Source organism: Anabrus simplex, chromosome 2, assembly GCF_040414725.1.
Source record: "Anabrus simplex isolate iqAnaSimp1 chromosome 2, ASM4041472v1, whole genome shotgun sequence".
Classification (NCBI taxonomy): Eukaryota; Metazoa; Arthropoda; class Insecta; order Orthoptera; family Tettigoniidae; genus Anabrus; species Anabrus simplex.
In genome coordinates, this window is record NC_090266.1 from 861,964,196 (window position 1) to 861,986,766 (window position 22,571).

At 39.4% G+C, this 22,571-nt stretch overlaps 1 protein-coding gene across 1 annotated transcript in view; it reads left to right on the forward strand.

The window, feature by feature from the left end:
- The window catches only part of Exn (Ephexin), a 256,905-nt gene that overhangs the window by 91,810 nt on the left and 142,524 nt on the right, over nt 1–22,571 (forward strand). Inside the window, exons 4-6 of the mRNA XM_068226056.1 lie at nt 6,512–6,681; nt 15,217–15,388; nt 17,322–17,598. Of these exons, the coding sequence (XP_068082157.1) occupies nt 6,512–6,681; nt 15,217–15,388; nt 17,322–17,598 (619 nt within the window). The remainder of the gene's footprint in view (nt 1–6,511; nt 6,682–15,216; nt 15,389–17,321; nt 17,599–22,571) is intronic.

The window sequence follows — 22,571 nt, forward strand, 5'->3', positions numbered from 1 at the left end:
TAGGTATGTCTTATTCTCGAGCTTATTCCTAGACTTTTATAGGACGGCACAATTGGAGATATTTGGGAATACTGACGCGATGGCGTAGACACACTTAAACATAGGACTGCCCATGTGAAAACGGAATGTATGGTCGGTCACCCTCATCTTAAAGTAGGTATGGGAAAACTAGTCGAGTATTAGTCATCGATAGGACTCGAGCTATGTGACTCTAGAAGTAAATTATTGCCAAACAGGGCAGCTTACAAATCCTGTCTTGGAGCAAATTGAGCCACTTGGCTACGTAGGTGGCACAGAAAAAGCCGCGTACTTGCCTTTAGTAAGGTTCTATAATCTTTCCTATATCGGTCTTAAAAAGACGCTCGACCTCTTTGCACTCGACCTTGTGTATCATTTATTCATGGTCGAGGCAGACTCATACTGTTTCGATATATCGCACAGTGAGGGAACTATCGACTAGTCGTAGTCTCGTTCACATTGTCATGGGAACAGCTGTGGCCTCATTAGGTTGTCAGTGCATGTGAAAGTTAGTGGTTAGTGTTCTTGTAGGTTCGCTGTTGCTTTCAGTGGTGCTTTAATGTGACAGAAGCGGTGATTCTAATAGTACGAATTGATTGCAGGCAGTGCCATCGTTAATTTCAGTGTTGGAATGCCTTGGTATCATTAACATTTTCCGTGTGGAGGCGAAATGTTTGGGTGGGTCAGCAAGCTTCCTGTGAAACCAGTGTCATGCTCTGAAAACAACTTAACCTTGAGACGATGTATTTTGCTCGTTCACCCGAATGTTAATCGGTTTCTTTGTTTTAAGTTATAAATAATGGAGTACAATGTTATCTTAATTCACTGAGTGCTATACATTTAAGATGCCGGCTTAGGGCAGCCGTGACATCCAAGCCAATTTTCTCAGTACTCTTGGTTGAGACCTAGGCCTACATACCAGCCTGGCCTGGAGGCGGAGAAGAGAGTAGAAAAGAGAATATTACGAAAGCAATTTTGTCAAGGTCTTCATGACACACGTTTTGCGTCGGTTGCTCTGCAGATTCATTCTTAAAGAAATGAAGACATGACTAGTGGCTTCCGTAGCAGAAACTCTTATGCTAACGTATCTCGTCTTTCGGTTGAGTCACATTATCGTCGACCAAGACCGCACTGCGCGGAGCAAGGTTAGTTTTATTATGTTATTTTATTATTACGTACGTTTAAATGTTTGACTATTCAGGGTGCCGGATTAAAGGATTAACTATGAATGATCTTCACTGTCGCAGGAGGTGCTAAGTCGTACAGTACCTGTATGAACAGTGTTAATTGATTTATAACAAAGTTCATATTACGAAGATTTATCCGTAGATTATTTGTAAGACATTATCCGGATATAGTCTAATTTACGATAGCCATCTCATCTACTTCATATTCCTGAAAGAGAGAGTAGATTTCAGCTTGGTACCTAGCCAAAACAGGATATAATTTCTAGCATCCTTTGAAATACTCCTGAAGAATATAATTCCCAGTACTGGTCTAAATCAGAAGCTGCTGTTGATAATATAAGATAGGAAAGTTTTGGATACATTTGCTTATACTTTTCTGTTGTTGTTAGTGCATGGCTTCAGTTCTCAAGTTCTGTAGCAGCTTTTTCCCAGTACACCCTATGGGGGTGAGCCACATGCAGCATACCACTGTGTGAGAGTATAATTTTACGGGCTAGGAATAGAAAGGAAAAGCATTTCGAGGATGGCCGATGGGGGAATTGAACCCACCTGTCTCCCGAATACAGAGCTAGCAACTGTAATTTGCCATGCCACAATGCACGGAGCTAACCTGTTCGGTTGTAGTTTCGTTATGTCTCAAGTATTATTACATGTAGTTTCGTTAGTCGTTGCGTAGCTGTATTCCTTTTCACTGTTGGAACAAATTAGTTTCTCCTCTAAAATATATTTGCATATAATATTGTTGCCTCCTCTACTTCTGTAATTCTTACCATGCAAGTAATTAATTGCAGGATCTGTAGTTTTATTGCCACAAGCGTAGTACATGCTGGATTGTTGATCCAACGTCTCCGGTGGTTCTTATTCCAATACTGGCAAAGGGATCCCCTTTCTCCTTTGTGGGGTTGGAACACTTTCTTCTACGATTTATGCTAAAAGAGGCTGATAAAGCCGGTAAAGCGACAATCCTCACCAGATCCTTTGTCATTATCTACTGTAAACCAGAAGCAGGAGTATGTTGGTAAACACAGGCAGACTTAGGCCTACAGTGTTTTGTACTAAATGTGAATTAATTAAATGCAATAAAGCACATTAAGGATATTGCAGGATATATTGCATTAAACCTGGAGCAATCACATAATTAAGCTACTATTAGTACAGAGCATTTGGGGTTTCGTTTTGATATTTAATGGAATAAAGTTACTACATTCGATACAGATTAAAAAAAACAATCTCTGAAATTTGGATGCCTGGTACCGGCAGAGACTTAAAATTTAGAAGCAGTCATGTTGGCCATATGGCCATAATAATACAGCGGCATCATATTCAGTCTTACAATGTTGCCAAGTACTCAAGTTCTCACCCTGCCCATTAACTCAGAAACCAGGCAGTATTGGACATTTTTGTTAATACCAATCCTGGGCAACTTGGTTGTGTGATACGGACCATGTAGCATTTGGGTAATGGTCGGTTTGAACCCCACCATTGGTAACCCTGAAAATAGTTTACCTGGTGTCCCTTTTTTAACACCAATTAAATGCTGGGTTTATACCGTCATTAAGGATAAGGCTGTTTCCTTACCAATCCTAGCCATTTCCTATCCCATTCGTCTCTGGAAACTATTAGATTTTTTTTTTTTTTTTTTTTTTTTGTGCTAGGGGCTTTACGTCGCACCGACACAGATAGGTCTTATGGCGACGATGGGATAGGAAAGGCTTAGGAGTTGGAAGGAAGCGGCCGTGGCCTTAATTAAGGTACAGCCCCCAGCATTTGCCTGGTGTGAAAATGGGAAACCACTGAAAACCATCTTCAGGGCTGCAGATAGTGGGATTCGAACCTACTATCTCCCGGATGCAAGCTCACAGCCGTGCGCCTCTACGCGCACGGCCAACTCGCCCGGTACTATTAGAATTAATGTGAAGTTAAAACACTAGCAAAAATAAACGTTTATATTAACATGACTTCACATTCAGTGTAGAATGCCATGGTGGCAAGCTTGTCTGCAAATTTATCGTTGTCCTGAAAAGTATTAGCTGGGATGTTAATTTAGCTTTTGTGAATGATCTCGTTGTCTTTAGTGTCCAGTAATAGAATGGGTGAGGAGGTTAAGGAAAAATAAGTATTGTTATTAAAGTAGTAGTGTTCTATTTTGGGTATAGATGGAACCCTATAGTATATCAGGAATACATTACTCATTATTCTTGACTTTCTCCTAATAAGCTTTGTAAAGTTATTTAGAAAAATCATTTGGTTTAACTTGTAGCTGTTAAACACACAAGTTGAATTTTCTGTAAGTTCATACCTTATCTTGAGTTTCACAACTGGATGACAGTTACATTTTGCCCAGTTGTTCTTGAACTTCATATGACCTGCCGGGATGAGAACTATGGTAACTATCTTTAAGCTTAAGAATTGCCTCTACCTTGACTCAGAAAAACTCAAAAATAATAGAAATAATCTGTTTGTGGCAAATACTTGGGAGGTTTGTTCAGAAATGAATGAAAGAATTTGAAAACTTATTCTTAGAATTCTCTTCAGTTATTAAATATACCGATAGGCCTATACATATTTTTCCTGTCAATTGAAAGTGATGTTTAACTAGAGATTAGTACCTAGATCAGGGCAAGCAGGTTGTTCCTTTGAATTCAACTATCCTAGGATTTTAGTTATGCATCACCTATAAATACTTCTCTCATCAGCAGCATGCTGAGTAGATTCTTTCAGATTGAGAATTTTACTAATTATTGTGTGTGGTTGTATCCTTTCAGAAACTCCATGCCAAGATGCAGGTTCTTATTCAGTAGTATAAGAAAGCTTCTTGAGAATCAGAAGTTGTCGTCTTTGGCTGGAAATCTCTCTATAGTGTGGGCATTGATGGAAGCCCATTGTATTTAAGAAACAAACGCCCAGTACAATACCAGAAATTCCATTGAGGGAACATCTTTTGTATTCTCTTTCTCCTGCATCAGTGGAAATTAAAAATTTCAGGCTTGTTTAAGTAATTTGTGGATTTGTATTAGCCTACTTTGATTCTTTTAGTATTAGCTTTTCTTACATAGTTTTTTATGTGGACTCTAAATAAGTGGAGGATCTCTTTCGATTTTGGGAGTCTCGTGTCACAGAAGGTGGAAGCTAATGACATGACACAGCTGTCGCCAGCAGCACCCGCTCCAAATGGGACAAGGGAATTTTGTCGGCAGATGCTTACAATGCTATATAACTAAGGATGTACATTAGGCCTTCTCTTAAAATACTGTACGCGCAACTTTAAGTGATAGCCGGTGTTATGGCGGTGAGGAGTAAGGAGGGAGCACTCCCGGTTCCGGTAATACTGCCAACTGAATGGAAATTAAATCTGAATTGAATCGATAGTATGATCGATCAATATGAATTTTCTAAACCTTCATTATCTTCAGCCAACAACTGTGTCACACACACATTATATAACATTATAGAACATTTCTTGATGCAAATCTTGTTCCTAGCATGAATTCTATAGTTTGGCTTTGCTGTGTAAACAACAACAGTACTAGTATGTAAAGTGTACACCAGATGTCTCATGGTGATGCATAAGTCATTCATAGTTTGTGTTTCAAATGTTGTCAATAAGAATCTCGAAGATAACCGAGGTCTACCGATTCAGAACTAGGGTGTCCATATATCACTAAAAGTTGCACGTACTATGTAGGCCCTATGCCAGTAAAAAAAACATTGCCAATATATTTAGTTTCAATGTTATTCATTTTCCCACACATACAGCCCTCTCAGTTTGATGACAAAAAAAAAAAAAAAAAAAAAAGCCCTTGGCTGTGGCACCCTCCTCTGAAAAGTTTGTGCGTTACAAAACTGGAGAGGATGAGTGGGATTAAGCTGTTTTGATGTATATGATAATGCAGTTTTGATTTCTCTATTTGAAATTTTAAGGATCTCCTGGCAGAGTTTTATATTATATCAGTTCTACAGTATGCATATTCCAATAGTCGCCTGCATTTTCTAATTCCTCAAGCTCACTGATGATTTAATGTTTGTTCATGCAACACTCGCTGAGTGACGTGACTACATTGTGTGGGATTTGTAACTGTAAGCTTGCATTCTAGAGATGGGTTTGAACCCCGCTGGCCTGTGTCGGTGCGACGTAAAGCAACTTTGCACGAACCCCACTGGCAACAGCCTTGAGATTGATTTTCAGGAGTTTCCCATTTTCACACAAGGCAGATAGAGGCTGCAACTTAGTTAAGGCTGTTACACTTAAACCCTGCATCAGTGGAAGTTTCAAGGTTCATGCCTATTTTTGAGGGTATTACCATAGTGACAGTTGCAGTACCACTTTCAGGTAAATATAGTCCTTCAAGGATTTAGTACTCCGTTCTGCTCTATTTAAAATTGTCATTGTATTTATACGATTGTTACAGTACTTTATTTTTGGCCACTACCCATGTGGGAGTAGTGAGAATTAAGCTTACTGGTAAAAGGGTACATAGCAAGCAGGCACTCTGTCCTCTCTACTACATAAAGTGCAATCTAATGAATCTTACACTCAGAGGTGAGACTTACCCACAAGTTACATTGTGAGAAGCAGGTTGTTCCCTCAGAGTGCCAGTGATCCGACATAATTGAGAGGATTAAGTTAATCTTATTGCTAACTTATTATTACCGATACCCGATGACTTCTTTTAGACGAGGTGTTTAGTTGCTCTTTAGTTGCTTCAAGGTACTGAATTTTAGTATTACCTGTATTTTATTCACTGGAAGCTTTAACATGAATTGAGCACATGGTAATTGATTGTTGGAAGTTCTACAGACATTTTTATTGAAAGAAGGCAAATGACAAACATGTTACCTGGATAATTTTTACTTATCATTAAGTTTGAGGTATTGGCTAATGGTTAAAAATTTATACTGAACTAGTTAACCGTGCCTACGAACTAGTTACGATAATTTAACATTACGATGGAATTCCGGTGGATGGGATGGCTATATTTCTAATAACCTATGTTGTACATAGTGTAGTTGGCAAACCCACCCCTTGTGATTCTGTTGCTTGCCTTGCAGTCTTTATCTCTTCCTCTTCTGTATTATATCTTGGTGAACCTGATCCCAACCATGAGAACAAGCCAGGATCCCTGTGCATGGGGACATCTGAGTTTGTCTCGTTGCGAGCTATTCTTTATATTGGAGATACTCAGGAGAGTCAAGAGATGACTTTTTTCTTGGGAAAAGAAGGTTAGTGCTGATGTTAGTTATTATTTGTCACCACTTATATTATTATCAAGTATTGGATTTATCATTCAGTTAAATTACCTGTTTAGGTGGGGATAACAGTTCTGACTCAGATGATCACCACTATGAGATGTTGGAGGATGTGACCTGTAACAATGGCAAGAGTGATGCAGCCACCCCTGATAATGTGTATGATGACTTTGACTCCTTCGATTCAGATGATTCTGAAGACAACACATACACGAAACCTCCATGTCGGGTAAGTAGAAAGCCTCAGTTTTTGTGGTTGACTTGGCTTTGGTCAGGACCTTTAAGTTCGCACATAATTATATTTGTTTTCGGCCTGCACACGTGAAGCTTATATCCACTCAAAACTACTGTGTATGTTCAACCCTTGTCCCATTTCTGCGGGGTCTGGTATGAAAAGAGATGAATCTTCGTAGGAGGTTTTTATGATGGGATGCCCTTCCTGACGTCAGCCTCATCAGGGAAGTTAATGAGATGAAATTAATGACGAGATATATTATAAGAAGGTAGAGGGTGAAACCCGGTGCTGTCACATAACCTACTCCTGTCGAATAGCACCAAGGGGTCTGCTCAAGGCCTTACGCCCCCTTCCGATGGACGAATCGCCATCAACAGCATCGTATGCCCTCACTCCATAGAACACTGCAGAGAGGTTTGGAATTTAATCCAGGGTTTTGGCATGCAATCTAGTGATTAGAAATTATAAACCACGACCTCTCCTACCCTGCCGGCCAACATTCTGATGAACATTCCTTCGACCAACGGAACTCAAACTGGCCAACCATGGTGTCAGACAGTATAGACTTCATGCCTTAACAATCATGCCCATCAGGCAAGCTCAAAACTGCTATTTTCATCAGTTAATAAATTTGGAATTTAGCAATGTCGTACATGGGTCTGGGGAAGTGTTCAGTCTATCAAGAACATTTCTATGCATTATCAATAGTACAATAAAATTGTACACAATATAAACTGAAAAGAAGCCTACACTTCACCATAATGTCAAGTGGCACAGGCAAACCCACACAACAGACAGCTCATAGTTATGTATTTGCTAATGCAACAACATATTCTGGTCCACGAACGTACTACCCTGGCAGGGGGAGAGTTGATACTCCCAGGTGGCGGATAGGGGGGACTAACTGACCTGTTGATGGACTTGAGCAAAATAAAATAGCTTTCGCGGACCAAACGCACAATCCCTGTGGGTGGGGGACGCAGACAAAGAATACACCCATGGTATCCCCTGCTTGTCGTAAGAGGTGACTAAAAGGGGTGACCAAGGGATGATCGGATTAGAACCATGAGACTACTTGTAATTACTCTAGTACCATCACACAGATAACGCCATGGGTCGCTTTTACTTGCGCGTAATATCACTATGTTAGGTACGCAATGGGCTGATTGCATAAACTGTATTTAGACGATGTATATGGTTAAACAATGCCTAAGTATGGCTGCCGCATTGCAGAGACGTTATTTATCACTTAGACACTGTCTAAAACCAATGTTCCACCGGTCATGTGTAAACACTGCCGAGAATACTGTTTAACCTCAAATGAGAGTAGTGAATCACTATCGGAGGTTATGTACTGGTACCATGAAACATGTAATTTGTATTATCATGTTGAGACGATTCCGGGAAGAAAGGTTAGTCCGACGGCCTCTCTGTGGGTTGCCCGCTGCTAAATTGTAGCAATTCATTTGACATGTACGGGGAGATAGATCTTAAAATAAGGTTTTGCTTTTCGAGGGACTTGTTTCTTGAGACTGACAAAGGGACAGTCCGGTAACTGTCAACTTGAATACAATTCTTGGCAACAGATATATTTTATTATATACATCGGGTAATTTCCATGGAATTATAGGTCACTTCGACTACATACGTATCAGGATTACGTGTCCTGATTGTCAGAGGGCTGTCACATACATAAACCGGGAGCAATTCACTTATATTTACTGCCAAGTTAACACACACAATAGTGAAAACTAAAAAGTAGGTTGTATGGTTTTTTAATATATATAATTGTATAAGTTTTTGACAACTATCAGATAGGATAGGCCATAATAATAGCCCTGGTATTTGCCTGGTGTAAAAGTAGGGAAACTACGGAAATCAATCTTCAGGGCTGCAGGTGATGCGTTTTGAACCTACGATCTCCAGAATGCAAGCTACATGTGTGTGGCTCGTACAACACACTCGGTTACACATTACTATTGCTTCAGCTTCCCTTCGTCGAATCTACCATATTGAGTAGATTACACTCACTGTAACAATGCTATAATCAAAGCTACACTTTCCCGTACGGTGGCGCGTCGCTTTAGTCGATATTATTATGATGAGATTTAATTTCCACTTAAAGCGATATTCTTATCTGTGGGCAAATCATGCTCATGCTTAGCCATATTTGAGTAATGTGTAGGAAGACAAACAGCTGACTGGCGTTCGGCGCGCGCACCGACGAATTTAATTTGTTGCGACAAGCAAAGAGTTGCATGGAAGATACTTCTATCTCCAGTTTCAAACCAAAATTGAAACTTTTAAGCGATGTCTAGTTAAACATCGACTGAACATTGTTTATGCAATGAAAGATCGTGCTCGATTTAGACGTCATTTAGGTAGACGTTGTCTAAGACTTAAAACTAGTCGTTTCTGCAATCGGCTCAATAGGTTTGTGATTAGTAGCGACAGTGTGTGCTTCCAGCTGGGTTTTAGAGTACCTGTGATTAGTACCACTATATGAGCGACACCATGGGTCTGCCTTGCCTATGATTAGTACCCACTATGTGAGGAACACCACGGGATAGTACGAGTCCCTGTGGTTAGTACACTTATGTGCGGAACACCATAGGTGTGTGTTACATGTGCACATTACATGTGAGTAGTACTATAAAGTGTGGAATACCGCAAGTCTACGCTTCTTTTGATTAGTACCGCAACATGACAAATACCATGGTTCTACTTTCCTAGCGATAAGTACTATTATGAGGGGCCGACCTGGATTTTGGACCCGTTTAGACAACAAGCATCATTGATTCAGTATTGTGCTTTGGGAACAGTCCCTTGGTCAGTCATAGTTTCTGGGAAGGTAAGACATTGTGGGTCGGATCCACTGATTGTTTTAAATTCAAATCCATCCATTCATTCCTCGTCCTCATGATTTGGATTCTGGTCATTGAAGGATTTTGGATTTCTGAATTATCATTACATTTTGTCCCATTTCGTACCATTAGGGACCGATGACCTAGATGTTAGGCCCCTTTAAACAACAAGCATCATCATCATCATCATCATCATCAACATATTCTGGTATGAAAGTCTAAAAATATCCCATCGCAGGTTCTGATTTAGTTAGCTTATGGATGAAGATAGCAATAGTGATGAATTGAGTTCTAGTATACCATAAATAGTAAGAGACTGGTTTGATGCAAAATGTACGGTACAAACTGTGGTCATAACAGGTTGTGAGATGCGTACAGTGACTGCTTCCAGTTCGGTTATTAACGGAGCATGTTCACTAAAAATGTCTGAGCACGCTACAGGCTGTCGGGTTTGTGAAAATTCCCCTTTTCAAACATAGCCTGAAATTCTTCGTGTCTTGTTTGGTAATCATGCCGGAGATTCATTTCCTGAAGACTGACCATACTTGTCTCATGACAAACTGGTACAATTTGTCAGATGCCTATCATAACAATTACAGTCCCACAGTGACAGTGTAATAGGATGGACTACTTAGTTTACTAGAATTTCATCATTAGACATCCACCCTACAAACTACTTCCTCCTTCATTTGAAAATGGAGGCGACCTGGTACGTCCATCTGTCCCCTTGAAGACAAAGAGTTGGGTGTAATTGTAGTCTTGAGGTGCATTTCTATGATGAGGTGGGGGGGGAATGCTTTCTGGATGAAGAATATGTGGGCTTTGGGGGATGAATCCCAGCAGCCGCAGGTTCTCCAGCAAGCATCTTGTGGATAGGGATTTTTGTGGCCCCCTTATTCCCATCGGCTGTACACATGTAGACTGCCCGGAAGACGTACGTTGTCTGTTTGGCGACAGTTTTTGCCAACCATTGCTAGGAGGAAGCTGTAGCCTTTGCTCATGCTGCACAAGCAAAAGCTCTTTTGCTTGGCTATTTTGACTGGGTAAGTTGGTCTCTTGAGGCTGAGTGAACCTTGTTCCAGCCCACAGTCCAGAATTTAAATCCCTGGATTGGCTGGGAATCAAACCTGGGGCATCTGGGCAAGAGGCAGGCATGCTACCTCCACACCATAAGGCTGGTGATAAACAATCACATAAAAGTAAAATCTTTCTGATAACCACCTAGTGTCTCTTCTACATCACTCAAAGAATGACGGAATTAGACCTATGTACCCACATCTCGGTTCTAGTTTGAGATTTTTTTATTTCTGTTGGTACTTCATGACACAGGCAAATATCAATACATAGTTCCATTTCTTGCAACAGTGTGTCAGCTTCTTGAAAGAGTAGTTAACGGAGACTAAATGACTGAATATCACAATGTATTCATTTGGTTTGCCCTAGAGAGAGAGGTAAGCTTGTGCACCATCTATAGTGATACATTAGTTTCCTTTGCATTTTTGTGCTGCACCTAAGCTGCTACATGTTCTGGGAATATTGTGTGTTGTAAAAACCTAATGTCAGACACAAACCTACATTAATTGAAACAAAATTAATTTATGAAATTATATCCTTTTTCAGGTATAATCTGTTACTAAATGTTTTACTTTTCATGTATTTTCTAATTTTATTTAAACAGCATTAGTTTCAACAGACTGAAAAACCTCACAGCCACAGAGCCTGGTTGGTATGCAAAGAAAAGAGCAACTCTTATCAGAGTACCATTTTGGCATTCAAGCTTTTTGGTCTGCTTCTGACTACTTGGTACAAATGGGAAGTTCCATTCAGGATGCATTTCTGCAGAAACTGCATTTGGTTGCTATTATATTCTTTCCTGAAAGCACACACTCCATTCCTACTCTGAGCTTGTTTTGGGGAATGTTCCACTTAAAGTAGTTGACACTTGATGACTTCTGAGGCTCATTTTCAACCATAAATTAACATAGGAGCCACACAGGTGGCAGTTAATGATTAAATGTGCTAAGAAACTGATATTCTAAAGTTTCTTAAACCTGCTTTAACCCGTGGACAGAGGTGATTCAGGTGTGGGCACTAAGAAAATGCAGTGATTTCTTTAAAAATTCACTGATACAACAGTTTAGCTCAGACTGGTTTTTTTTTTTTCTTTTTTTTTTTTTTCGCACCGACACAGATAGGTCTTATGGCGACGATGGGACAGGGAAGGGCTAGGAGTAGGAAGGAAGCGGCCGTGGCCTTAATTAAGGTACAGCCCCAGCATTTGTCTGGTGTGAAAATGGGAAACCACGGAAAACCATTTTCAGGGCTGCCGACAGTGGGGTTCGAACCCACTATCACCCGAATACTGGATACTAGCCGCACTTAAGCGACTGCAGCTATCGAGCTCGGTCAGACTGTTTTCAGATGTTTATAGTAGAGACTCAAAAGAATGTAGTTTGCATTCGATGTCTTATTATCTTATAGTCTATTGATGGAGAAGAGACCTTCCACATTTTATACGGAATGAAAGTGACATTCTTGTATTTCCATGGGTTGTCCGTTCACATTGCAATGAAAACTAGGGTAAGCGTTGCCTGGGGGAAATAGAGTGGAAGAACCGGGAACAATCGTTCAGATTCGTTTAGCACAAATCCCAGGTTAATTGCCTAGTTCATGAGAAAGAGGGCGTGTACAGTACTTTGGTGTGTTTCATCGTTTCATGCATATCAGCAAAAAAGATGGTGATTTATGCAGTCAGTCTACGTAAGTAAACATCATGTAGTGTTTCATATATCCGTAGAATGCAGCAGAAATTTGTCTATATGCTCGCAAGCAGAAAGAGGTCAGACTATTTCAAACTCTTTAGAAAGAAAAGAAGAAATACTAATATGAGTTGATTCATACATAGAAGGAAGGCAGAGATCTTCTCCTTCAACGATACACCATTTCCATTTCGACAATTTAAAAACTTTACACGCCAGAACAAAATGAAGTTAGGTCTACAGGGGACTATACCACGCATGGATGTCGGCAGCATATGAAGATACAACGTACAGCGTATTGAAGTCGGCGTCAAGGGTTAAAGGGACACATTTTAACACAGTTGGACTCTGGCACTTTGGGATACAGTTCAGCACATGAATTGGTTTCTGATAAACTGAACAACATCCACCTCAGCAGATTTAGGCTGGTGGCAGGCTTTCCACACCAGTCCTATTCTCATTCCACTCACTGAATCTGGCACAACTCGCCTGCAGCTTAGATGCCAATAACTGCTGTTTTCATACACTACAAATTCAAGGCATATGTAACTTCACTTGTGGTATCCTGCCATATTCCATAATTGTAACAAATAATTTACAGTGCACCTCATGTGTTCCATGTGGAGAGAGTGCATTTGGATAACTCTTTCAAGTTCTTGAATGTACCTCCAGTCTCTTCTTTATTTCGGTCACCTTGTAAGGCAGGTCTGTGGTAATACATTGCCCTGAAATTATTCCATATCTGAACACCGGCCTTAAACTTAGCTAGGACTCCTCCATATACGGTATACACTGAGTGGCCAAAAGTCACGGAAGGGGTGTCCGATTAGGAAATGCGCCATGTAAGGCCCCTGAGCATTGCGACTAGCTGCGGCGTAACTGAGCAGTCTGTCACTGACACCAGTGTCTTGAAGGTGGCAACTCGTTGCGAGTTAACAGACTTTGAATGTGGGATGGTCATCAGCGCACTGGTCACAGCATTGTGGAGATTACATGCGAATTCGGGTTCCAAGGTCAACAGAGTTGAGGGTGGATCTTCAATATCGCGTAGAGAATGTTACCACCTGCATAAACCGCTGCACGAGAAGACAACAGGTCCTTAACACATTGAATGCCAAGGTCTGAGTCGTAAAACTTTCCCCGGGGCCAAATGTATTTTTTAAGTGATTTGTATTGTTTTGCGCATATGGATTGCTACTTTGAATTTTATTTTTATCTGTAACAGTTATACGGCCTTATTTTCATGATTTTCACTGTCATGCACATATGAATGACGTGGCCCTGTGTTAATTTGGAGGCATTCTTTTACATATGGTGGCCATCTCATTCATATATGAATGACATTTTTTAATGTTCTTTTCTTTTTATCTTTTCAGAATTGATTAAAATTTGTTAAAAATGGGTAAGAGGCATCGCACAGAAAGACTATCTGAGGTAGGATTGAGGTGAGAAAACATGCAAAGATGGTTTTCACCTATTGCAAGGCATGTCTCACCTGTGTCTAGACTGTTTCAATTCTGTGCACCAGTGATTTCTGTACTGCAAACTTTTTATTCAGGTTGTTTTAGATAACTAGACTTTTTTAAATTTTTGAGCAAGGCACAGGGCAAATTCAAATACTACAAACATAAAAATAAACCATTACCTGAGATGATTCTAGCTCAGCCTGCATGCCCCCAGTTTGAATAATAATTTTAAAATTGTAAAATTTGTAAGTCTAGAGCCGCCACTGGTATCATTATATATTATAGGATATTTAGAATACATTTAAAATACAATAATTAAGATAATAATTCAAAAGACGTGTAATTGATAAAATATTTCGTTGGTTTTCAACTAGAATAAATAACAAATTTATTAGTGCATATTATGTTTACATTCAGCATGGTATACCCAATTCCATTACAGATACAGCCAAAACAAGCACACCAAAAAGTAACCCGTGGGCCACACTTTAAGGCTACCATTTGATTTTACCATAATGTCGTTCGTATGTGAATGATGAAGCCTGATACAGGTCATCTGCACGTCATTCATATATGGATGACGCTGCAGTAGCGGGAAGTTAAGTGTCATTCGTATATGAATGATGTGGCATTCAATGTGTTAAGGAATGAATGGACATCACATCGCCTCTGCAAAACCATACTAGGGAGTGCTGACAGGTGTACTTTAAGTGGACATTCTTTCAGACCATCTGCATCCCTCACGTTTGTTTTAAACTTTGATTTTGCTGAAGTATGTGTTTTAAAAGTGCTTGTATTAAAAAAAAAAAAAAATGTTAAAAATGAGAAGTCTTATAAGTCTAGGCTTTATTGATATTCTATTTCCAGCAGATGGGACTACCTGTATTTCCTTTATTTTGTAATTTAAAGTATACCTGACAAACTTTGTGATAACATGCCTTAAGTTGTATCCTCTGCGCCTCCTTCATTGTAAGTTTTTGTTTAAGTGGTGTGGAAGTAATTTCTACAGCCAGATAATGATTGCTATAACAGATGTGTACATCGTGGTATTCTTTCCATATAATGCATTATTCAGCTAATATACCGGGCAAGTTGGCCGTACGGTTAGGGCCGCACAGCTATGAGCTTGCATCCGGGGGATAGTGGGTTTGAACCCCACTGTCGGCAGCCCTGAAGATGGTTTTCCATGGTTTCCCATTTTCACACCAGGCAAATGCTGGGGCTGTACCTTAATTAAGGCCATGACCACTTTTTTCCCCACTCCTAGCCCTTTCCTATCCCATCGTCGCCCATCGTAAAGCAAATTTTGAAAAAAAAAAACATCAGCTGGTAAATCCTTGTATAATACACTTGGCATGAACTGACTTTGTAGAATTAGCTTAAATCAATTTCAGACATTTTAGAGACTACCTTTCTATTATTTTCTTAATTTTGTTCCAGGATGGTTACGAGCCTGGAGGTGGTCGTCTGCCTGAGCCACCACCTGGACAGAATATCTATGGCATTACTAAGATTGCAGAAGTTGCAGGGAAGAAGATGCTAGAATTGGGAAGAAGTCTGCGCCGTATTGGCCCAAAACGTACGAGTGGAAATAGTGAAGTTCCTCTCAGTGGTAAGTCTTGTGTTAAGAATCCCAGTTTCTATACAGCTTTGAATGCTCCTAAAATTGTTCACCAGATATGATTCTAGCTAAAATTATGAAATAAGTGGAGAATTTTGACCAATGGGTAATTTTTTTTTAGTTAATTGACAGATTACCTCCTTGGCAATAGGCAAATGAAATAATGATGCATGGACTATATTAGATTTGAAATTTGTACAAAGTTAAATGTTTATTCGATTTGTCGTGTCACACTTTTCCTATTAGAATAGAGTTTGAGGATGTTCCACCATTCAACACATTGTAAAATATATTAAATTTATTGGGCAAAGACTGGTTTTGACTCCCTTGGAGTCATCATCAGTTCTTGTTGAATATCAAATCAAGGGGAATCTGATAACAATCTTCAGTAGGGTTGCCTACATACAACTTGATTAGTTGACATAAGACGACATTATAAAAAATTATACACATAATGGCGATTGCCTAAAAACACATCAGTGGATTGCAAAACATACACCTTAAATAGTAACATACACATAGTATGCGATACTTGGAATTTAAAAAGTCCTTAGTTCTGGTTTAAACTATCGTGTGTTCATGGAACACGGAACATTGGAGACATGCACTGATTGAAAATATATACAAATCTACATGAAACGCATATAATTATATGAAACACATGGTGCTTTAAGAATGTTTTTGGACTTTATGGTCTAGTTTCTATCTAATTAAACTGGATGAAATATATGCACATTGAAATGAAATGCACACAAAGACATAAACTACTTGGCACTTAAAATGTTTTTGGTTCTGGTTTAAAAAAACTGTTGTGTGTTCATGGAACATGGAATAGACTTGTTGGTCTTGTTTTAACAAACAACAAGAATCTAAGAACTTTTTAAATTGAAAGTATCACATACTATGTGTGTTACAATTCAAGGTGTATGTTTTGCAACCCATTGATGTGTTTTTAGGCAATCACCATTATGTGTATAATTTTTTATTATAATGTCTTATGTCAACCAATTGAGTTGTATGTAGGCAAACCTAATGATGAATGTTATCAGATTCCCCTTGATTTGATGTTCAACAAGAACCGATGACGACTCCAAGGGAGTCAAAACTGGTCTTCGCCCAATAAATTTAATATATTTTACAATGTGTTGAATGGTGGAACATCCCTCAAGCTCTATTATATTGGTCATACGTCAACATGGAAATGAAAATCATAACCTATGACACTTTTTCTATTTACTTATTACCAAATGACATGAACAGTCTGTCTGCAAGTATTGTGTTTTCTGTGCTTGAACACAGAACTTTATCTTGAATAACAACATAGTTACTTTGTGTCTCTCTGAAAACAATGTGTGTTAGTTGACTAATTTTCGTAATAGTCTTAACTTAGTCAATGATGGTGAGTTTTTGAAGGATGCATATCTTGTGTTTTGTGTGCTGTAATAACACTTTATACTCCTTGGAATAATTATGTATAACATTCTTAATTCAATTTTAATGATGGATTTTATGACATAATTTTTCTCAGATACATTGGAAACTTCTGCAGTGTACGAATGAAAGTGAAAGGTTGTTAATACTGCAAAAGAAAACTCTCTGTTGCCTGAGAGAAGGTGATAATGCTTTTGAATGGGTTTATAATGTATTTTGGCAATTTTATATATATATTTTTTTTAAATTTTCATTTTATGTACTGTATGTTCTGATTTGAAAAATCCTTTCAGGATATCTGGAAAAGAACGATCCAGATATAAAGTTTATCTGTGAAGGAAAATATTCTTATGTATACTGAAAATATTGAATTCTTTTGAGCAACTGCTATTTTGAAAGGAGTAACAAATTTGTGAATAGTTTTTTTGTTTAGTTATTCTACTTACAGTTTTCCTTTAATATCAAAATTGTATGTTCTTATTCTCATTTATAGTAAGTCCTCAGGCGCCAGCTCTGCCAACGAGCCCAAGGCCAGTGCCAGTTCCTCAGTCAGCCCCATCTATTCCTTCATCAGTATTAGAGAAGTCTTCATCAGCTAGTAATCTGTCAGGCCGCAAGACATGGACTTTACGTAGCAAGTTCAAGCGCAGTATGTCGTCATCATCAAATGGCCCTCTTAATTCAGCATCACCTAAAACATCAACTTTCTATTTAACACCACCTGTCAACGTTGACACTGGAGTAGCTGAGAATGGCTTGCCATCACACAGGTACTTCAGCTGATGTGTGTATATTTTATTAAGAGCTCGCAAGTATGAAGCACTCCTTTCTGTAATTTTACACAAATGGATGAGAAATTTAGATACCTAAAAGAAGATTTAGAAATTGAATTGTACAGATTGAATGACAATAAGTGTAAGTAACACTTTATATTAGCAGCACTGTGAAGTGCGATATTGGTGGCACTCTATTTTTGTTGGCCTTAATACAGGGTGTACCACAACTATACTAACATAAAAATCAGGGATGCTCTTCATGTTATGTTAAGAACGATGGTGCAATCATATTGGCAGAGAAAATTTTTCTTCTCGAACATGAGGTTGATTTGTTACTTCCGGGCACATGATTCAAATTGACGAACTTGGCAGTATTTGCCATTCCAGAGCACAAGCCACTGCCGTGCTTCAGGGAAGAGAAGGGGAGGGAGGGGAAGTGAAGTGTATGACGGAGATGGGGATAATGCTCAGAATGTAAACACAAGTTTCCTCGTTCGACTCGCACAGGATTGTCCTCATCTTGTACATGCAATATCCACAGTCCGTTTATTAAACAGTCGTAACTGCACACACACACACACAGTACAAGAACACACTGTAATTAAGACACATTGTCATTCAAGGAATGCACCAGGTCGTTTCTCCTCTCCTCTCTGTTTGTCGCAGTAACATTCTTTATTATTTATCATGCTTGAAGATGCAATGCTGCCAAACCACGATTGTGTACTCCTTCAATCACAACATTGTAAATGGAACGAAATATTGAACGAAGGGAGCAGTATGCCCAATGGTTTGATTAGAGTAGGTGTTCAATATAACCCCTTCCTACTTCGATGCACAGTTCACAAGGGTGTACAGTAAAACCTCGTTATTTCAAGGTCGTTGGGATGCAAGAATTGGACTTTGAATGACGTGATTTCGAATTAACCGCCAACACGTAATTCAGAAATGCCAACCCTTGCAGCGTCACAATTTATTCTAAGACCAGTTACTGCATGTAATTAACCTTGTTTCACAGTTTAAACCTCTCAAATGCCATGGAAAAAAACTATTTTCAAAATGTATCCAACAAGGTGCATTTACAGTATTCAAATAATGCACTTGGATAATTCACTGGCAAACATAACCTCTCGCAACGAAATCAAAAGAAAGAAAACATGATTCAAAGATGAGGAGAAATCTATACTGGCTTCCCTGTGCAAGTGCTTTATTCATTGGATTACTCTACTGTATGTATTTTAGATGGCTTATACTTGCACGGAAAGTACCCAATGCTCTTGAAACATCGCAGCGTACTGAACTTTCCTATGACGAGGGGAGAAAGTCTCTTGCTTCCACACATTACAACAAGTGTACAGTGACTATACTTGTACGATTTCCTGCCATGGCACTTGTAAGACACATTAATGCATGCAATCGCCTTGATTCTCAGTTTAAACTGTACAAACGCCATGAAAAATACTGTTTCAGAAATGTATCCAACAAGGTGCATTTACATTATTCAAATAATGCACTTGGATAAAACAATGGCAAACATAACTTCGCGCAACGAAAGGGAAAAAAAACGTGATTCAGAGACGAGGACAAATTATACTGGCTCCCCTGTGCAAATGCTTTATTCATTGGATTATTGTACTGTTTGCAATTTTAGATGCCTTGTACTTGCATGCAAAGTGCCCGACGCCCTTGAAACATTGTGGCTTTTCAAACTTTCCTATGACTGGGGAAGGAAGTCTCTCACTTCCATGTGCTCTGCATAGCAACAGAGGACATTTCCTGGCTGGCAATTCTCTCCTTTAAAATCATAAGTCCGTTTTGCCTCAGCATTAAAAAATATAAAACAAAGCACTGCAGTTTCGTTGGCATTGACAGTATTGTTTGGTGCGTATGAATTGATTACACTAGCATGCAAAATAAAACTTTTTTGTGCGGTAAAAACGAAACTAGGTGGGTTTTATGAATTTCTTAATGCAGAATACGAGAGAAAAATTAGTTTTGGCGAATCACGTCTGGTTTGGTGGCAATTTTACAAAATATATGTTCTTACGTAAAATTGTTGATACTTAGTATTGATTAAATTTGATGTATTAATATAAATTTCAGCTTGCAAAACGTAATCATATTTTTCATGCATTGAATACACATAAATGCTGCTTTGTAAGCAAGTAGATAGTATGTATTATATTTTTAATGTTTATTGAAATTCTTGAAACTGAAGCATAAAGCGCCTATTTAGTTTCGACTGTACAGTTGCTTTTAAATTAATATACCGTACCTTGTTTGTGTGTTGCTGTAGTCACGTCCCAGTTCGTGAACCATGGTCAACGGCTGAGTGGCCTAGTAAGTGGTCCTGAGAGTCGGGATACCAGTTGCTATGGAATGGGAGTGGGCATCTCGGACATATTCTGAGTCGTGGCTCTCCTTGTGCTCAGGCGGCTAGGACTATACAATTCACCGGTGGTCCATAACCCGTTAGAGGAGAGATCCTCACTTGGACTATGTGCAAGTAGGGTAGCATCCTGCTTCATGAATTTACCGAGCTCAGAACATTTTAAGCAAGCCTCGGACCTATGGGAGTAATGGAGTCCCACTCCCATTTGACAGGCGAGGGACTCCTTGGAAACAACTTGGCGAACGAAATGGAATTCGATGGGGAGCTATTAATATTAATGGGGCTTATGGAAGAAAGAAGGTAGAAGTGGCTGAGTCAGCAAAGAGGATGCATCTGGATGTGCTAGGAGTAAGTGATATTCGGGTAAGGGGAGATAATGAGGAAGAGATGGGAGTTTATAAAGTGTACTTGACGGGTGTTAGAAAGGGAAGGGCAGAGTCTGGGGTAGGGCTCTTTATCAGGAATACCATTGCACGCAACATAGTTTCGGTTAGGCACGTAAATGAGCGAATGATGTGGGTAGATTTGTCAGCTGGAGGAATTAGGACAAGAATTGTCAGTGTATTCACCATGTGAGGGTGCAGATAAGGATGAAGTTGACAAGTTTTATGAAGCATTGAGCGACATCGTGGTCAGGGTCAACAGCAAGGATAGAATAGTGCTAATGGGCGATTTCAATGCGAGAGTTTGGAATAGAAGTGAAGGGTATGAAAGGGTGATTGGTAAATGTGGGGAAGATATGGAAGCTAATGGGAATGGGAAGCGTTTGCTGGACTTCTGTGCTAGTATGGGTTTAGCTGTTACGAATACATTCTTCAAGCATAAGGCTATTCACCGCTACACGTGGGAGGCTAGGGGTACCAGATCCATAATAGACTATATCTTAACAGACTTTGAACTCAGGAAATCTGTTAGGGTGTACAATTTTTTCGCGGATTTTTTGATGATACAGACCACTATCTGATCTGTAGGCCTAGGGTAGAGAAAGTGAAATCTGTCTGCAAACGAATAAGGGTAGAAAATCTGCAGGACGAGGAAATTAGACAGAAGTACATGGATATGATTAGTGAGAAGTTTCGAACAGTAGACGGTAAGCAGGTTCGGGATATAGAAAGTGAATGGATGGCATACAGGGATGCTGTAGTAGAAACAGCAAGGGAATGCCTAGGAACAACTGTGTGTAAAGATGGGAAAAGGCGAACATCTTGGTGGAATGATGAAGTGAGAGCAGCCTGTAAACGTAAAAAGGCTTATCAGAAATGGCTCCAAACAAGGGCCGAGGCAGACAGGGATTTGTGCGTAGATGAAAGAAACAGAGCGAAACAAATAGTTGTTGAATCCAAAAAGAAGTCGTGGGAAGATTTTGGTAATAATCTGGAAAGGCTAGGTCAAGCAGCAGAGAAACCTTTCTGGACAGTAATAAAGAATCTTAGGAAGGGAGGGAAAAATGAAATGAAGTGTTTTGTTTAATTCAGGTGAACTCATAATAGATTCCAGGGAATCACAGGAAAGATGGAGGGAATCTTTTGAACATCTTCTCAATGTAAAAGGAAATCATCTTGGTGGTGTTGCAAACAGCCAAGCTCATGGGGAGGAGGAAAATGATGTTGGTGAAATTATGCTTGAGGAAGTGGAAAGGATGGTAAAAAAACTCCATTGTCATAAGGCAGCAGGAATAGATGAAATTAGACCTAAAATGGTGAAGTATAGTGGGAAGGCAGGGATGAAATGGCTTCATGGAGTAGTAAAATTAGCGTGGAGTGTTGGTAAGGTACCTTCAGATTGGACAAAAGCAGTAATTGCACCTATCTATAAGCAAGGGAACAGGAAGGATTGCAACAACTATCGAGGTATCTCATTGATTAGTATACCAGGCAAAGTATTCACTGGCATCTTGGAAGGGAGGGTGCGATCAGTCGTTGAGAGGAAGTTGGATGAAAACCAGTGTGGTTTCAGACCACAGAGAGGCTGTCAGGATCAGATTTTCAGTATGCGCCAGGTAATTGAAAAATGCTACGAGAAGAATAGGCAGTTGTGTTTGTTTCGTAGATCTAGAGAAAGCATATGACAGGGTGCCGAGGGAAAAGATGTTCACTATACTGGGGAACTATGGAATTAAAGGTTAGATTATTAAAATCAATCAAAGGCATTTATGTTGACAATTGGGCTTCAGTGAGAATTGATGGTAGAATGATTTCTTGGTTCAGTTTACTTACAGGGGTTAGACAAGGCTGTAATCTTTCACCTTTGCTGTTCGTAGTTTACATGGATCATCTGCTGAAAGGTATAAAATGGCAGGGAGGGATTCACTTAGGTGGAAATGTAGTAAGCAGTTTGGCCTATGCTGACGACTTGGTCTTAATGGCAGACTGTGCCGAAAGCCTGCAGTCTAATATCTTGGAACTTGAAAATAGGTGCAATGAGTATGGTATGAAAATTAGCCTCTCGAAGACTAAATTGATGTCAGTAGGTAAGAAATTCAACAGAATCGAATGTCAGATTGGTGATACAAAGCTAGAACAGGTTGATAATTTCAAGTATTTAGGTTGTATGTTCTCCCAGGATGGTAATATAG